The sequence below is a fragment of the Epinephelus lanceolatus genome, chromosome 23, assembly GCF_041903045.1.
Source record: "Epinephelus lanceolatus isolate andai-2023 chromosome 23, ASM4190304v1, whole genome shotgun sequence".
NCBI lineage: Eukaryota > Metazoa > Chordata > Actinopteri > Perciformes > Serranidae > Epinephelus > Epinephelus lanceolatus.
The window spans coordinates 27,647,447-27,666,452 of record NC_135756.1 but is presented as its reverse complement, the minus strand read 5'-3'; the positions used below and the strand labels follow the sequence as shown (position 1 = coordinate 27,666,452).

The window sequence follows — 19,006 nt, the reverse complement described above, 5'->3', positions numbered from 1 at the left end:
TCTTTTAAACATTTATGACAGCAGATATGGGATCATGATGTCAAAAGTTAAACTACTAATAAATCCATCTGCTGATTGCAAAACATATTGGCGATTTAAAATTGATCTGTATTACGTAGAAAAACCTAATTATGCTTTCGGTAACTATGGTAACATGTATGATGCTTTTAATGTCCTTGAAAAACTGATTGGTGGGTGATGGAAATTTTTCTGCATTTTGTCAGTTTGGGGCACCATAGAAAAGACTCCTGCTCACATTATGTGCACCAGTTTGTGCTGGTGCCACATAATCATTTTGTGGTTAAGGAGCCGCATTTTTACACCTCAGTCTTCACATAAACTGCATTTGTGGACACAGAATTGTTTATGTGGATATAATTGGAAAACAAAAGCACATGAAACATTTTATTGAAACACTGATGAAGGCCTGATAATAGCGAGTAAAACTTCACAGTCAAATTCTTCTGCAGGGCCTGCAATGTCTCAGCTTTTACATATATATTTCTTTAACGTCAGTTTGTAGGGCTTGGCAGCCAGAATGATAACCACACCTGCTCTACATTCTTTCACCACATTTTCCAGCTATGAGATGCACTGCAGGCAAGCAGAGAGGAATGGAGTTACAGAGGGATGCAAGAGAAAAGCTACTAAAGTAATCTGACACCATGTCTGCAGGGCAGCATGTGTTATTTTTGGGTTTACCAATGAACCATGACTGGAAACATGCTGTAGCAATCCAGATACATGTCCTGTATATAGAGCTGACAAACAGTGAGTTTTCTTGAAATGTATCTGTCTAAGTTTTGACACAATGTGCAGTATGACGATCAGGGCAGTAGAAGAGCAGGAAAGGATACACAACTAAACAAGCAAGCAACTGGCAGCAGATTATAAATGCACAATAATGTGCTAATAAGTGGATGGGATGTATGTAATCTGGCTTCACAGGTGGAGCTGACTGGGCAGAGCTTGTTTGATTTCATCCACCCCAAAGACATCAACAAGTTGAAGGAACAGCTGTCATCTTCGGAGAACACACGCCAACGCCTCATTGATGCTGCAAGTACGTCTGTTGCCATGTCTGGTCTGTAGCCTTGGAACCAGATGACTCTGCCAGCACAGGTTTTTCTTGCTTTGGCAGATGCATTTGCAATTGGTCTGGTGATGCCAGGCTATCAGGTCTGAGGAACAACTAAAATTGACACTGTAACTTAGTGTGGAAGAGTTGAAGACAACGTATTAACATTGTAGCTAGTAAGACAAGAATCACTTCGTGTTATAGCTGCAAATGCTGTCTGTTGTGTGCAGCTGGTGTTCAGGTCCAGGTGGATTCCCCCGTCAGGCCTCCCCACTTTTCCACTGGAGCTCGGAGATCCTTCTTCTGTCGGATGAAGCACAGTCGGGTATCAGGGAAGCAAGGGGACAAACACTCACTGCCCAGTACTTCCAAAAAGAAAGGTGAGCTTTGTGGCTGTTAGCATCAGATTTTGTGGCACAAAGCACCTTCTAGTGTCCGCATGAGACGTACTGGGCTCTCAGCTAGCTCCAGTGTAACCCGACCTGTGGCATAACGTCATGTGAAAATCGAGAAAGTCCATGTAGGGGACTCTTACCTAGGAGGTTGGCATTTGTCTCCCGTGTGCAACCAAAAGTCAACACTGAGTTGGCATGTGTGTTGTCATACAGGTCACATGACATGCATCACACCTATGCGTCTTCACCTAACCAAATAGTTTTGTTGCCTAATCCTTAGGTAGTTTTGGTTACAAAACCTACACTTCCTGTAAACACAGAAGTTTATTTTGAAAAGACACAATGTATGCAACAAGCAGAAAATTGACACTTTGTCCCTGAATGTTCAAAACCAACGCTAGTGGAGTACCTTAAGCATCATAGTTGTAAGTTTAGGGTCACTGTCCAAGTTGCCAGATTTGATATGTGTCTTCTACCAATCGTTTTTTGGTTGGAGACACCTAACTTCTGATTTACAATAAACTCATGTATGGACATAAATCTTAGTTCAATCAAATAAATATATAACACATGTTGGGTTTGTGGAAGGAGCTGACGGCAGCTAACAGCATTGCCATGAGTGTATCAGCAAGAGAGTCCCCCAGGAATGAGTCCTAAAACCTGGAAGTTAGCATTGTGCTAACTCATTAGCATGAGTTAGCATTAGCATGAGTTAGCATTTTACCACATTTTTACCACCATTTTACCTTTGTCTCAAAGCCAATGGGTTTTTTGAACAGGTTTTTGGTTAGATGCCTGAAATAAAGGGCTCTAGTGTCGCAGACCAGGTGAGGCGGGGGCGCAGCGGACCTGCGCTTCGCCAACTGGGTGTGGCCAGGCGGATTTTGCAAGTTTGGCAGCTACTCCTCTTTCCCACCTCCGTCCCTCCTACCTGCACAAGTCGGAAAGAGGGAGGAGAGAAGGCGTGGAGTGGGTTTTACACACATCACACCAATCAAATGAGCCCCTCTCCTCGTCCTTAAATGCACCGCGCGAAGGCGTAATTAGAGTTTACTCAATTCGCCATGGCAGAAGAGAGCAGCAGCGTCAGACGGCCAAACTTCTCCCAGGAGGAAACTGATGTTTTGGTCTGGGAGGTCCAAGCTCGCAGTGTCCGAATATACGGAACTGCGAGCAGACCTCCACAGGCTGATGATGCAAAGGTAGCCTGGGAGGAGGTCACCACAATTGTAAATCAATGTTGCGTTTCTCTCGTGCGCGTGCACGCGCTCTTTCTTTCTCTCTCGCAGTCTCACTCTGTTTCTTTTCTTTTGACTTTTCTAAGATGACAGATGCTGAATATATACTCCCTATCTGATGCTGTGGCTGTTTGTGGTTGGCTGAGAGGGATGTGAACTCATTAGTTTTGTTAATCAAATCAGGTTGGGTTTCCATTACGTGTGCCAAACGTGCCAAACGGTGCCAATCCCCTTTGATCTGACATCAGATGTGACGGGACAGTCGATATAGAGATACATTTAAGTGCTGATTGCAGATAGTTGCATTGACTAGTGTTTTTTTGGGTATTTATTGCATTGTTAATGTGCCTGATATTCTGGAAACCTGCCTGTGAGGTTTTGGTGACGTGTGCGCACTGTCCGCTGGTCAGCCAAACTTCGGCTTACACCAGCTGCGCTCCGCCTATGCTGACAGTAGACCTGGTTTCAGATGGCGAGCTTTTAGCGCACCTTCGGCGAAGCCTTTTGGCACGAAACTGTCACTGCGCCAAGCTGGATCTGTCGACACCTCCCCCTGCTGCGCCGCCACACCCATCTCAGCACACCTCGGTCTGCCAAACTACCAAACTGAGCGCGCCTCGGGTTGGGCTGCTCGAAACTAGCTCTGTGTGGGGTTCGCCACCCTGCGCTGCGCCGGGAAACTAGAGCCCAAAGTCTGTTTAAGAGACTTTTGCGTTTTGTTCTTCAATATAAAATGTGTCAGTAAATACCACACTGATGAAGTTTGAAGTTTCTTTGTATTTTTAAAAAGGTGGTTGCTATCAAGTGGCTAAATGAGACTACAGAATGTCATCATGCCGAGCTACAGTAAACGTGGCTTTAGTTTTTTTATGGTGGTGTTGTTTAGTCATGCAACAGTGGTGTAGTTTCTTTTTAGCCTAACATTAGCTTAGCTTAGCTTTTAACCTCTGGTAATTGCATCTATTATGAAAATGGTGTTATTTGTGAAGATTATCTTGCTGAACAAAACCTGTAAGTATCATAAACGTCATCATCAGCCTAGAGAAATACATCATCCCTGGAGAACTCCATAAGAAGGAATATTAGGTTATAATGTCCTTGCTTAAAGGCGCTGTATGTAAGAATGTGGCCGAAACGGTTACTGCCCTCAAATTCAAAATACTGCCGCGAGTTGTGTCCGCCCTCCCTCCCCTACAGATTCGAGGTTGCTGGACAGCGGCATGCTGGAGACTGATTTGTTTGCCCACGGGCGGCTGCCGTAGCAGGGCCATGTCACCACGTCCTTGATCTTCGGTTTTCCAGCGGACCATTCGAGCAAGTCCGGCTTCTCTGCTGCTAACGCTGCTGCCGGGATACAGCAGAGGAGGAGCCGGCTGCTAATGCTATGTACCGGGACACTGCTAATGCTGCTTGCCGTGCTGCTGTAGCTCAGTCATAACTGTAACTGATGCTGAGACTCTACTGACTGTGTGACTGGTAGACGGCGGTGGGTGGCGCAACAGGCCAAAACACAAATTCAAAACATAAACATGATTTGCGGGCTGTAAAAATGTTTTTTAAATGCGAATATTCTGGTCGTACTATTGTTGTCGGTGAGATCAGTATGTTATATGAACATTATTCCTTAGTCTCTGTGACATATTAGGAGGATTTTACGACTATTTGCTTTAGATTTTTTACATATAGCTCCTTTAACGTTTGAATGTACAAGATTGGTTGTGACAAATCAGCTGAAAGCCACATAATTGTTGAGCGATTGTGAAGTATGAATGAAACCATTTATACTAATAAGCAAATACAAATGCAGTGCAGTTTGCTCTGTCTGAACTAATGGTAGGACTTTAAATAATCCCATTGAGACACTTTATTGTGAAATGATGAATTAACTTCATTTTGGACAAATATGCACAGATAGAGACCAAAGCTTTGACTTTCCCTCAGTGCACATGACCACTAGTTGCACTAATCTGGCTCTGCTCCTGCACAGAGCAGTGTCCTATTTTAAAGTAAGTACTTCCAAATGATTCTCAGTTTTACTCTTCTTGAAATACCAGATGGATGGGGTGTGCTGCTGAAGGCAACTCAACGACTGTTTGTAAATATGGATTCAAACACAGTTTTATGATTATGAGTTGTTTTCTTTTTTCTAAAAAAAAAACCCTGTTGCGCAGGAAATACTGATTCATTGTATTTTTTGGAAGCGTTTGGCTTGAAAGTGGTCAAATACCAAAATAATATTGCAGCTATGAGCTTTGAGCCCCAGATGGATTTGCATTTGCTTTCAGAATCTCATATTGGTTGAGCCCTGGATAGCTGACACTACTGAATGGGCTCTCTGCAGCACACCCCACTCATTTGCCACTTCAGGCTAGGTGAGATCAATTGTAATCTCAGAAGTGTTATCTTTAAAGCCATGTTGGCCATAATATCATACTAACATGACAGATTACAAATATACAAAGAGAAACACACTGACCCTCTTTAATCCAAAGCTCCTGTGGATCAGTGCTATTTTGGATCATTTTATTGCTGTTGCCTTGCTCTCTCGAGAGCACTTGAGGTGATCCAACTGAGAAGAGCTGCCTGACTGAGTTATTTCTTGAAAAGATTGAAACTTTTCAGCTTTGTATATACAGTCATGTTCAGTCCTGGGCCAGCGAGGCACTTTGGCCCAAACAGATGAGGAGGAGGATTGAGAATGTTTACTAAAAGATTAATAATATATTTAAATGTGTTTCTAGGCAATGAGGTCAGTGTTCGGGCAGCCAGTGGAAAACAAACAAAATACAGTGGAAAATATGCCCTGCCCTTAGGATCTGATCTAGATCTGGTGAAAAGGGGTGGGCGTAGCTTGGTTGTTATCTCATCTAACCCCTCCCTCCACCTGTTGGCAAAAATTTATTAAAGTTGAGTGCAAGTAGGTGAGCCTAAAACTTTGTTTGTATGGCAAGGCGTGACCTCATTTTCCACAGACAGAAGGAACAAAAACTACTCTCTTGTTCTGTTCCTGTTCTGTTTATTTAAGGTAATATAATACTGCCACTTGTTTTTCTCCATCAGGTTCCCCACTTCACACATAATATTTTCAGTTTCAGTTTAATTCTGAGTACAAATGAATTTCTGTTGTTAGAACACATACAATTTGTCACTTCTGGACTTTTCACAATGTGGTTCAGTTTTTCTGAGTGATTTATTGGTGAAAAGAATTCAGAGTTTGAATGAGACTTTCCCAAACAGATGCTACAATTTAAAAAACAAGTGGTCCTGCACAGGAAGTAGGTCAGTGATACAGCATTGTATAACCACATAGTAACAACATGGCCCAAATCCCACTGACTGTAAACCTAATTGTGGTGACACAAACAGGAGCTGTGGCGCCACTCAGTGGCCAATCTCAACAACTTCACTGTAGTATATAAAGAAGGGAGGCAATGCCTTTTTAAGTTTTTGGTCCCATCATTTTCTCTTATAGTGACTTTGTTCTGCCATATACCCTATTCACCAATAAGCCACAACATTAAAACCACTGATGATGATGTTAAATAATTACAATGCATTGTTCTGCTGAGAAACCTTGGGTCCTAGCATTCATGTGGATGCCACTTGACATGCTCCACACACCCAAACACCATCGAAGACCAAGTACACCCCCTCATTGCAACAGCACTCCCTGATGGCAGTGCCCCCCCAGCAGGGCAATGTGCCATGCCAGACTTCAAAGACAACCCAGGAATGGCCTGAGAAATGTGACAAAGAACTCAAAGTGTCTACCTGGCCTCCAAATTTCCTAGATCCCAGTCCGATCAAGCACCTGTTGGACTTGCCTGTACCCCACCTCACAACCCATAGTAATCAAATGATCTGTTGCCAATGCCCTGGTGCCAGACATCCCAGAATACCCCCAGAGGTTCTGTGCCCATGCCTTGAAAGGTCCAATTGAAGTCCAATCCAAGAAGGTTCCACGAACGTGACTTGGCTCTGTGGTATGAGCATGTCCCCACAAATGCTCGATTGCATTTGGATCTGGGGAATTTGGAGGCCAAGTCAACACCTTGAGCAGTTTTTGTGGTGTGGCATTTTGAATTTTCCTGCTGGGGGGGCACTGCCATCACAGAGTGCTGTTGCCTTGAGAGGGTGTGCTTGATCTGCAGTGGCGTTTGGGTTGGTGGTGCGTGTCAGTTGGCATCCACATGAATGCCGGGACCCATGGTTTCCCAGCAGAATACTGCATTGTATCAAGATCATCAAAGTAACTCACTTCATCTACTATTGGTGTTATTGGTGTGGCTGATCAGTTAGTAGGAGTAATACAAATGTAACATGACTTTATTAAATAAAAAAGTACACAATATAATGTGTTTGTTCTTTTGCAAATTCAATAAAGGTAATATAGTTATGTGAGTACATCAAATCAAAAATGTTGAGAACCACTCACTGATCTGGATTAAGAACGAAATATGTATTACTCTGCTGCTGGAAATAGCCCCCAATCTGTTAAAATGAGAAAACAAAATGCTATTTTTTTATTTGTCATCTCAAGAAACAATCTTGGTTATCTTGATCTTGATGAGATTGTTCAGGTTACAAACTCAAGTTTAAAAATTATTTTCATCTCAAGTCCCAGACAACAATAAGCGTCCTCTGAGGAAGACTCCACAGGATTCCCAAACTGTTAGTGTATCATCATGAAGGGAGCCCTATGAAAAAAAGGGTGTGAAAGTAGTGAATGTGTGAAGCCGTGATTGTCACAGCCTCTAATGCATCCACTCATGATGCATTCTGTCTGATCCCAACCTGTGCCCAAGTGCGCCACAGGTACATCATAGTAGGTTGGCCATGAAATTACTAAAGGTGTGTCTGGCATGCGTCTAGTAACAGGATATGACCTTTTTGTAATTATCTCATAGTCTTTAGATAGAAAAATATAACATCCTTTTGTTTTCTTGTGATAATGGGTTGATTATCTTTTTATCACATGATGACAAAAGTTGTTTTCTTGATATAATAAGGTAATTACCTCGTGATCTTGAGATGACGGCAGCAAAAAATGATTGGAAGCACAGTCATTCTCAGTTTCCATTATATAGTGATCCTGATGTATAGCCTATTTCTTAAATGTTTGGATAGAAGCAGTTGAAAAGTATAAAATCCAATATAATACAATTTACAAATGACTTGTTTTTGTGCCCACAGACACTTACAGATACTGTACCCTCCACTGCACTGGATACATGCGGAGCTGGCCCAGCAGCCAGCTGGAATCAGAGGGTGACACTGACAAGGAAACTTCAAGCCTGACCTGCCTGGTGACGGTGTGCCGCCTCCTCACTCAGGTGTCCCATCAGCCGTCCAAAGAAATCAGCGTTAAGCCCTCTGAGTTTATTACCCGCTGTGCCATTGATGGCAAGTTCACTTTTGTAGAACAACAGTGAGTTTTCCGATTTTAACTTCCTCCACCTACACAAGTAACCATCTATCTTTCTGTTGAGTCATGGATTTGGTCTAAGCACAAGGTTCTACTGAGAAAGTAATGGCAGAGTTGTGGCGAGGAGGCCTCTGAGCGCATTAACAGAACTTTGTCAGTTCAACTGTCAGTGGAGATAATCCTTTTTGTCTTTGCCATTGTTTCTCAGAAGGAGCTATGCATCCTGATGGCATCACCTGAAAAGCTCTTCTCATTTTTTGGAAGTAATTTCACCACAAGTATAGTGAATCATTTAATCAGATTTCCCAAATGTGTGACTGCTGAATGTTGATGAGGCTTATGTATACAGTATTTACTTTCATTCTATTTTCATGGGTCACTGTTTTTGAACGAACACAATCCTGAGAGATGGCGAAAGAGACTGAGAAAGCCAAAGGAAGTAAACAGCCACTGTATCCTCTCTCTTTCCTAGAGCCACAACAGTTATCGGTTACTTGCCGCAGGAAGTTCTTGGCACATCGTGTTATGAGTACTTCCACCAGGACGACCTGCAGCACCTTGCAGAGAAACACAGGCAAGGTGATGGAGCAAAGCAACCACAACTGAAAACTTAAATCCTATACCTGATTGAATTAAGAACTTAATTCAGATAACTCTTTCCAAAACAAGATATTTGGGTTTGAAAAGTGCAGCACTCATTTTTAGAAAATTTCAAGACCTTTGCAAGATAGTCTCACTCCCAACTCGTCACATACAGCAGCTTGGTAAGTGGGCTTATGTATCAAACTATGATGCTCAAGGTACCCCATCATATCTGTTTGTTACATGCTACAGGGTCCTTTCAAAATAAACTTCTGTGTTCACAGAAAAACTAGATTTCAGCTTGTGGCCACAGATCTACTTGGTTAGGTTTAGAAAAAAGATCATGCAACGTGTTCCAGTACCCACACTAACATAGTGTGCCAGAAAAAGATTTAGTATGTCCCAGTATATACTACGTCAAATGCAGCCTGCCAAAAATACCAGAATGTCCTGCTGCATATGGTTGCTTTGTGCAGTATGCAAGCCAGCATGCTTTTTTGGCTTGTCTGACCCACAATTCATTTTGCAGCAGAAATTACATCACATCGACTGAGCACGTAACAGCTTACTGACAACTGACAGAAGCTGCAATAACTATAATAAACAACAGCAGATCTATCCTGGTGAGCTTGGCCAATGTCAAATCGCATTTTTTTACTTACAATGTTATGACGAGGTTGTATGTCCCAATTATGTGCATACTTCATGCAACAGGAGGTACTTTGTAAGGGCAGCTGCAGTATGTACCGAACGTAAAAAGAAAAAGTATGCAAACTTACCTAACTTACTACACTGCTCCAAACAAATTAAGGGAATACTTAAATCACACAATCACAACTCATAATGTGACTCAGTAGTGTGTATGGCCCCCGCGTGTCTGTATGCACTTGAGACAACATCTGGGCATGCTCCTGATGAGTCGGCAGATGTTGTCCTGGGGGATGTCCTCCCAGACCTGGATCAGGGAATCAGTGAGCTCCTGGACAGTCTGTGGCGGTACTTGGCAGCGTCAGATGCACTGATACATAGTGTCCCATAGGTGCTCAATTGGATATAGGTCAGGGGAACGAGAGGGCCAGTCAATGGCATCAATGACTTGGTTATCCAGGAACTGCCTCCACACTCTGGCCACATGAGGCCAGGCATTGTCCTGCACCAGGAGGAGCCCAGGGCCCACTGCACCAGCGTAGGGTCTGACAATTGCTATAAGGATTTCATCCCGGTACTTAACAGCAGTCAGGGTACCGTTGGCTATGACATGGTCTATGCGACCCTCCAAGGATATGCCTCCCCAGACCATCACTGACATACCGCCAAACCAGTCATGCTGGATGATGTTACCGGCAGCATAATGTTCACCACGGCATCTCCAGACTCTTTCAAGTCTGTCACATGTGCACAGTGTGAACCTGCTCTCATCTGTGAAGAGAACAGGGCACCAGTGGTGGACCTGCTCATTCTGATGTTCTCTGGTGAATGCCAATCAAGCCGCACGTTGCTGGGCTGTGAGCACAGGTGCTACTAGAGGACATCGGGCCCTCATGCAACCCTCATGGATTTCTGACAGTTTGGTCAGAAACATGCACACCAGTAGCCTGCTGGAGGTCATTTTGTACGGCTCTGGCAGTGCTCCCCTTGTTCCTCCTCACACAAAGGAGCAGATACTGGTCCTGCTGCTGGGTTGATGCCACCACATATAAAACACTCCCTTTTTGGGGGTTGTCTCGCTTTTGCCTCTCCATTGCACCTGTTGTCTCTTTCATTTGCACCAAAGCAGGTGAAACTGATTCACAATCACTTGTGCTTCTTAAATGAACCGATTGATATTCCTGAAGTTAAACTGACTTGGTGTTATACTGTGCCAATTAAGTGTTCCCTTATAATTTTTGAGCAGTGTATGTCACGTGACCAGTGTCATACCTACCTATGTCACGTTTGTTAACTACATTACCTGGTAACAAAAAACTTTTGTTTTTTATACAGGACACACACAGTGGTCTCCTGGGTAAAAGTCCTGGGGCCTCATTTATAAAAGAGTGCTTAGGATTCATACTAAAAGTTGATGGGCGCCCAAAAGCTGAAAATGGTGTGTGCCAAAAAATAATCTGATTTCTAAAACCGTGCGCATGCACACTTGCATGCAATGTTCTCTTTATAAATCACAGACCTCCTGGAATTGTTCGCACCCAGATATATATTCTGCCCTCTACACATCCTAGTTCAACCATAAATGGTCATGCAAATCGCCTCATGAATGCGATCTGCATATAAATAAGCCGGCATGCGAGTGTTCTCTCGTGAGTCACGGCGACAGGTGTGAAAAACGAACCAAAAAACGGAATTTCTCCGAGACTGAGCTAGAGACCCTTTAACGGGAGGCGGAGGACTGAAGAAAGATTTTATTTGGTGGCCACAGCAGCGGGATCACTAATAAAAGAAAGCGAAAAAAAAGTGGCAACACATCAACGCTGCTGATGCTGTCAGTTGTGTCTGTGGGACTGCATGGACAGTGACAGAGAAAAAAAAAAGTGGTCTGATCTAAAGGTACACCAAATATTTCTACTCCTTTACCAACATGTAGTTAATGTGTTGCTTTTAAATCTGAGGATGTTTGACAGTGATGTGCGACATAAAGAATCACATTTATTAAAGGTGGAGGCAAAAAGGAGTATGTGCCAGCGCCATCTTGCGCAATTACGCACGAGGGTCACCGCAGTATTTATATGTTTATGGCAATTAGTCTGATCAGACTCCCGGCCTGAATTACAGCATGAACCAGTGGTATCCCTATCCCAAAATACAACGTGTAATTTGAAATACAATTCAAAGATGAAAGTGTAATAGGCAAACACGTTTCTTCATGCCGGTTTTGTCATGAACAGCACATATCTAAGTAGGGCTGATGAAATGAGTGTAACGGTTGTGCTTGATGGTTGTATTTCGAGACATGATAAATGCACTGGAAATATTTCGCTAAATAAATGAATATATTCCATGCAGTCGCGCCATCCTCTCCCCCTCCTGCGCTCACAGCGTGGACAATGAGACGTTAGAGGCAGTGCAGATTAAATACGTTTTTAGAAAGAATTTCAATTCAGGATTTGAGTTGGATTTTAAAACGTTTTTATGAAACAATTATCACTCACTCCAAGCGCAAAATAAGGCTGCTGGATTTAATTTCAATGATAACGTGGATCTAAGGTGGATGTAGCGTGACATTAAATTTGTGTGAGACATCAATAAAAATCTGACTCCACTTCTCCACCTCGCCGTCTGCGTCGCCACTTCCCAGTGTCTCCAAAATGTGCGCACGCATGACTCAGAGTTTGCTTACAGGTGCGCACATTCTCCCACCAAGTTTATTTTTATAAATCACAACCTTTGCCCGTTTTATGCGTAAGCAAGCTTTATAAATGAGGCCCCTGAGCTTGTTTGACTCATTCAACACCCATCCCTCCTTCGCCATCCTACATGGACTTTCTCACTTTTTATTGCTGTGGATTAGTTTTTATTGGAGTTAATAGAAAGCCGAAGCATCTCATATACAGATGCTAAAAGGATGTGTTGTGCATCGTTGTCAGATGCTGAGGGCCACCAACCAAGCTGCAGTATTTGATGCCCTGGGGATGAGAGTTGGTAGACCTTTTCAAATAATATGCAACACCTCATCTTTACATCAGACGGGGGGCTTGTTGCAACATTATTTTGTGCTTTGTGATAATACTCGTGTCCATTCTCTTGGCAGTTCTTCGAAGCAAAGAGAAGATTGAGACACAGTGCTACAGGTTCAAAACAAAACATGGCTGCTATGTTTCACTCCAAAGTCAGTGGTTTAGTTTCACAAATCCATGGACCAAAGAAGTTGAGTTTATCGTGTCTTTAAACAGGGTTCTCTCGTAAGTATTGATTTACTTATCAAGATGTGGACAGGTGTTACATGTCTCAGATACAATGTCACTATCAGAAGGTGTTACGAACTCATCCACTTTACAGCTGCAAAAACAACTTGTTCTTTGGGGCAATCCTGATACAATCTACTCGACACAAACTGTCCAAAGCCTTTGTTTTTGTATTGATTATGCTTGTGATCATGTTGCCATAACACAGCTTTAAAATACAGTTTGTTCATGGATATGGCAGCATAAATACTCCTTTGTACCAGCAGGGGGACTAGTTCTACAAAAGATGAGGAGGCAGGCAGCTCAAAAGCACTTCAGGGTAAGAAACACATACTGTGTATTAATATAGGCATTTATATCTTTGTGTATTTTTTTTAATGTAAAGGTTGATCTTAACGCACACTTCTTCCACAGAAGACACAAAGCAATTACCCATAATTCCTGGCCTTTCCAGTGGTGTGGGCACAATGATCTACGCAGGCAGCATAGGGACCCAAATCGCAAATGAGCTCATCGACTCTTACAGGTGCATTATGGGACATGAGTAAATGCAATGACATGTCGGGGTAGGGGACATCGTGTAGGAATGGGGTATAAATAAGGTATGTATAGAAAAATATTTATAATAGATTCATATTTAAAATCGTATTTTTCTGTTTTGAAGCAGGATGAACTCCTCTCCATCAAGCGGAGCTTCCAGTCCGTTTGGCCCAGCCCAGGAGAAATTTCCACTGGTTTCCCCACAAACCAGCACAAGTGTGAGTGACCTCCTCATCATCACAGCACATTCAGCTTTAAACTTGTACCAAAACATTCAGTTTTCAGTGTAAACTTAACTTTCGTTTTTCCATGTTTTGGGACTTCAAACTCTTACCTCATTATACTTGTGTTTTGTTCTTGTTTCACTGTCAGTTATAGTGGCAAATGGATGTTTAATTCAAACGCTTGGCTCTGGAGTTTAAAGGGAGAAATGTGCTTTGACATATGTAATTTTATGCTAATGTCAGTGTTATATGGTATTTACATGCAAATTAAAGGCTATTTCTCATATATTGTACATTTTCAAGCAAATTAATGTTGACATAGGGAGTTGTGGTGATGCAGGCACATCATTGGAAGCAGCTTGCTAGGGTCGTGACCAGACATTTGATTGAGTTCGCAACCTCATGCAACAATAACATGAAGTACTGTCACTTTGTTTTTTTAAAGTATTGATATGAGTTGTATTTTCACAACAGCATGCTCACATCCTTACACTGTCTTTGTAAGTCGTATTCAAATCTAAGATGTATTAAAAATTGTATATTTGCAGAAATATGCATATGTTAAAGCAGCTACTTCTACAACTTGTTTTCCTGAGTTTAATTACACACTTCAGTGGAGAAAGGTCAACCATGAGGCCTTGCGTAGTGTTTTAACGTCACATGACTTGTTCCAGGCGTCCAGCAGAGAGGAGGCAGCAGGCAGTTCATCACAGTCCCAGTCTGACTCGAGGACAGCAGCCGGCCCCAGCAGTGCAACTTCTGAAAGTTCAGGTACCATCAGCAGGATAATCATAAATCCATAGGTGTAGATTTCCGGTGGCAACCCAGGGGACATGTGCCCATCGGCATCTAGAATATAGACGTTTGTCTCCCCCAAGAGAACATGAAAGTAGCAGGTTTAATGCATTATAAGTGTATGCAGAAAAGTCACAAATTGATGCATAAACATTTTCAGAATGCATGAAATTTAGTGTTTGATGCTCAAAATTTTCATTTTCATGTGTCCCCCCCACTGTTGAAACAAGTCTTGTTTTCTTTGCTTTGTTTCACTCAGGCGAGCCATCTCAGCTGGAATTGGACAGCATGGTGGTGCCAGGCCTCAGCAGCTTCAGCAGCGACGAGGCAGCCATGGCGGTCATCATGAGCATGCTGGAGACGGATGTAAACATGGGTCAATCCGGGGACTTTGACGACTTACACTGGCCTTTCTAGAGGGCTCATAGACTTCAAGCTCTCACGTGCTTTTTGTGCCGTTTTCTTGCCAAGATCTCGGCCGTTCAGTTCTTCATTCTGTGGCTGACCGAGCTGGCCTTGCACAATTGAACCCACTGGACTCGTTCCAAAGGCTGCAACATGTCATACTTGAGGAAGCCTCAAGAAGGAGTTTGTAGGAATAATTGTTACTGTGATTACCTTCTTGGTCCCCCCTGGCTCTTGCCTGAAGGAATGTGAGAGCCTGTGGTAATTCAGTGTCTTCTTCGGTGACACTTCAGCAACCTCAAAGGGGCGTAAACCCAGACAGCAGAGTGACTTTTCTGTTCGCTCTTCTTGCCCCCATGAGTGACTGAGGTCTGGAGGAGAATCAGACTCCTGCCATGTGCAGTGCTGCTAGAGAAACTCCACTGACATTTGCAAAACCTTCGGTACCCAGTGATGACTTGCATGTTTTTCATAACATGCTCTGATTGTTCCATTTTTTACTGTTTTTTAAAGCACCCCTTCAGATACATTTTAAGTCATGTAAAAAATAATAATGTTCATCCGATACTGTGTCCGGTAAGTTCAGAAAAAAGCTAAAAAGAACATTTACCACTTCTCCCCTTTATTAAGAATTGCAGACTCATTGAATATGCAAATATGGAGATGCCTCAGGCATCACACCACACTCTTGCAGAGGATTGTGGCTCCCACAGCCACAGAAAGCTAGTCTCTTAAAAGAAGTCCAGATGATTCTAATTGTGTCAATCGTGTTCTGAAATGATTCAGATAGTAAGTCTGATTATGTCAACACACAGCAGCTGTCAACTTTTACTGAAGTGGCCAAGCAACTCTCATACACTACAACAGGGGTAGAATCATCACATGATCAGAACACATAAACTCAGCTGAGTCTAACAAGATATGCTGGGTGTGTGCACATTATCAAAGCTGTAGTTGGAAACTTTTTTGAAGCAATTTTTCTGTCATATTTGCTGAAAGTGTCACCATATCCACACGAAAGTACATGAGACAGATAATCTGTGAAAAATGTTTTCAGAAACATTTTAGTGTACTGTTTAGCTGTAAAATGAGAAAATTTGCTCTGGCATGTGGGTGGTGCCTGGGGCTTTATTTGATTGTTTAAAACATGGTTACAAACTTTCTCATTTTACAGCTAAACACTAACATATTCCTGAAACACATTCCTGAAAACATTTTAGGCAAGAAATGGGCAATGCAGTAGCAGAATCTTGATTCATATTTGATCAATGCCGCCCCATTTGACACTTTGACCACTGATGATGGACAACAGGTTAGAGAGTCCTCGGCTCTGACTGGTTTTTCCATGAGCTGCAGTAGGCTCTAGCAAATGCCATTAGAGGCAATAAGAGGAGGAGGACGGGCATAATTGTTTTCACATACTACTTTTCTGTGTCTCAGATTAAATGCCTTTGCACTTGCTATTTTTAGATCATAACTGCACTCACACTGAGAAGTATGGCAAAATGCAATACACTGTGAGCACCCATATAGTGCATTGAAATCAGTCAAAAAGTTTAGTGTGGTACATTAGACACTTTTCACCCTCAGTGGTCATCATGTTGCTCACCATAAACACATTTCAAACTTATGAAATGTTGACCAACTACCGCGGTGAACACTGAAGCATTGCACAAACATACATGTGTATTTTTCACTAACACTTTACTGTTTTTTGAATATAAGCCATCAGTTTGTTTATTGTGTTAATCCTGCAATAATTTGGTAGCCTACGACACAGCTAGCTAACGCAGGCACATTTTATCATCAGGCACTGACATTACTTGTGTTGTGGAGTAAGCTATAAGATCTATGGGCGTAATTTACGTTTGGTGTTTATGCATGTTAAGTTGTCGTCTTCACTGTCGAAGATTTCAGTATTACATTTATGGTCAGAAGCGTGACAAGTTGTAAATATTTTGCAAAATGTGGCAGCTATCATTAACTTGGTAGATCAGCTGGTGATAGAGCCAGCCAGTATCAGCCATGGATGTTCATACATATAGAAATGTGCCATGAAAGCACATTTATTTTTTAAATAATAAATAAATACAAAAAAAGTCAAGTGAGCAATGGCAGCTCAACATGTATTTTGGCAAATGACAAATGTTTGACAAATTTTGGTGAAAATGCTCAAAAGGTTGCCATATCTTGCGATTGTCATTTCTATTAAGTGTGCAATGGCTATGTTTGATTTGAGACACTACTATCTTGGCAAATTTTGCGTGCATAGTGTACACAGTGTACTGCATGTGAGTGTAGCCTACCTTGGACGTATCCGATTTCTCACACAGCATCTGTCTCAGTAAGTACTGTGTTGATGTAGTCATGGTTTCAGCACATACAACAGAGTTTTGTTCAAGTTACCAACTGTAGCATTAAAGAACTATTGGACTTTGAACCATCAGAAAATACTGTGACAAAAAGTTCTTGCACCTAAATTACATGAGGCCGCCAACATGTAATGTCGGATTTTACCAACTAGCTAATAACAGCTATTCGCAATGACTGCTAACACTATCAAAAACTACCACAGAGTTGTGTTTCATGGCCAAAGCTTTACTTTGGGACTGTTTTTGATTAAATGAATACTTGAATATTGACTCATGTTTACAGTTTTAGTCCCAGGATAAATAGTTGGCAACAGGCTCTACATTCAACTTTCTTAAATCAAAACTCACACAAATACAACCCAGTGCTGTCTATGAGGTAAAGAGAAGGAAGCCGAAACTAAATGATACATCTTTAGTTTCAAAAGGTTAACTGCTTGTTGCAACCTTTGCCGAAAGGTAATTTTTTTGGATGTATTGAAGGTTTCCCATTCCCATGTTGCACTTACATAATTTGCATAATAATTAGATACCAGTTGTGCTGTCACAAATCAATTTATTATGTACAAAGACAATTCCTGCTTTAGCTAAGGAATGTAGGTGAAAACCACTCCTGTTAAGTCCAAAATATTGATTTCCATAGAGGAAAACACATTTTTGAAATGAGGGGTCTGGGAGTATTTCTCCCTAAGGTTTTCATATTGAATGTGAACTAAAGGACTGAGCCCTGGTATGTATAGGCTGTCTTACGTGTTTGGGGAAATGCTTTCCAGTGTTAACAAGGGACAAGCCAACACATTATTAGACCAGAGTTTATTACTGTTGTGTCATGTCTAATATGCCCATCCTGCTTTGCCCTTCCTGTTGCCCCGAAATAGTATATGAACAGCCCAACACTGCACAAAAATTAGCCATAGAATTTGTGATTCCACGGAGACAGTATTGTTGCAGATGATCTATTTCTGAATGTCCCATTACCAAAACAGCCTCTGGTAAAAGAAAACTCCACATTCTGGATCAATTTAGTTGTTTGGTGGCTTTTTTTGGGTGTCATTTTGAAATCAAAGAGCTAAAAAAACTGGTTGAGGTCTCAGTAAGGGGTGTGGCCACAATCATGAATGATCACATTATTTATTTTCTTATGGCCTAACTTCAAATGAGGGATGTAAGTTCACCGAAACAGTAAATGAGATTTGATGAAACAATAACCCCTGAAATGTACTGTAGACTGATATTAACAGAGTATGTGGGGGTGGATTTTACTTTAAACACAGTAACTGGCCTTCGTGCTGCACCTGTTATATCACTGATTCCTCTAATCTTGAAAGCATAATGTGATTGTGACGCCTTGAACACATGTTGTTTCTGACAGGGTTCAATTGTAAATTGACCGTTATGTGCTGTCTTTGGCTTTATAAGCAAAACTGTTGGACAATATTTGCAGTTGCCATCAGTGCCATTTGAAATGGACACTAAAGCCTGTTTAACATGCCCTGCTATCATAAGACAAAATGTCTAATATTTCTATGTGCAAATTGTTGTTGATGTATCTGCTGTAAGAGGATAGAGGTTGAAGTCTTTGAAAGTAAAGCATTTTTTCATAAATGGTCTAGATTCTTTATTGTCGTTACAGTAATTTGATAATCTCATATCATGTGAGTAGCTCATATTTTTGCGGAAACAAGGAGCAACTGAAGGTTTTATACAATATTTAATTGCTGCCCTTCCCAATAGAGTGCTTAAAAAGTTAAGTTCAGCCTGACCGTAGCTTCTTTCAGTAAGCATTTCATTACACAAATAATTAATTAACAACTCTATATTATATAGATATAATATAGATATCTATTATATCTATATTAGCACCATGACCCTATTCATTCAATGTCTTTGCTGTTCCACGGCGGCAGCACATTTGTCTTGCCTTAGACAGATAGAACAGAGGACCTATTAACACACCATTACGGGGGGATGACATAGACAGTTCAAAAGCCATACACATGGTTTCAGTCAAAGACGCACTTAAGTATATGTATATGACCATGGGAACAATTACCAG

General features: G+C 41.8%; 1 protein-coding gene across 5 annotated transcripts in view; it reads left to right on the top strand.

Annotated features, from left to right (window-relative positions):
- LOC117249452 (basic helix-loop-helix ARNT-like protein 2) overlaps window positions 1-18,555 on the top strand; it is a 30,388-nt gene extending 11,833 nt beyond the window's left edge. The window contains exons 8-17 of one of the 5 annotated variants that reach the window (XM_033615120.2): window positions 949-1,063; window positions 1,309-1,458; window positions 7,905-8,139; window positions 8,609-8,715; window positions 12,464-12,614; window positions 12,881-12,936; window positions 13,032-13,143; window positions 13,282-13,375; window positions 14,056-14,152; window positions 14,436-18,555. In XM_033615120.2, the coding sequence (XP_033471011.2) occupies window positions 949-1,063; window positions 1,309-1,458; window positions 7,905-8,139; window positions 8,609-8,715; window positions 12,464-12,614; window positions 12,881-12,936; window positions 13,032-13,143; window positions 13,282-13,375; window positions 14,056-14,152; window positions 14,436-14,593 (1,275 nt within the window). In that variant the 3' untranslated portion in view covers window positions 14,594-18,555. The remainder of the gene's footprint in view (window positions 1-948; window positions 1,064-1,308; window positions 1,459-7,904; window positions 8,140-8,608; window positions 8,716-12,463; window positions 12,615-12,880; window positions 12,937-13,031; window positions 13,144-13,281; window positions 13,376-14,055; window positions 14,153-14,435) is intronic. The other 4 variants (XM_078165128.1, XM_033615122.2, XM_033615121.2 and 1 more) reach the window with 4 other exon arrangements.
- The last annotated feature ends 451 nt before the right edge of the window (window positions 18,556-19,006 follow it).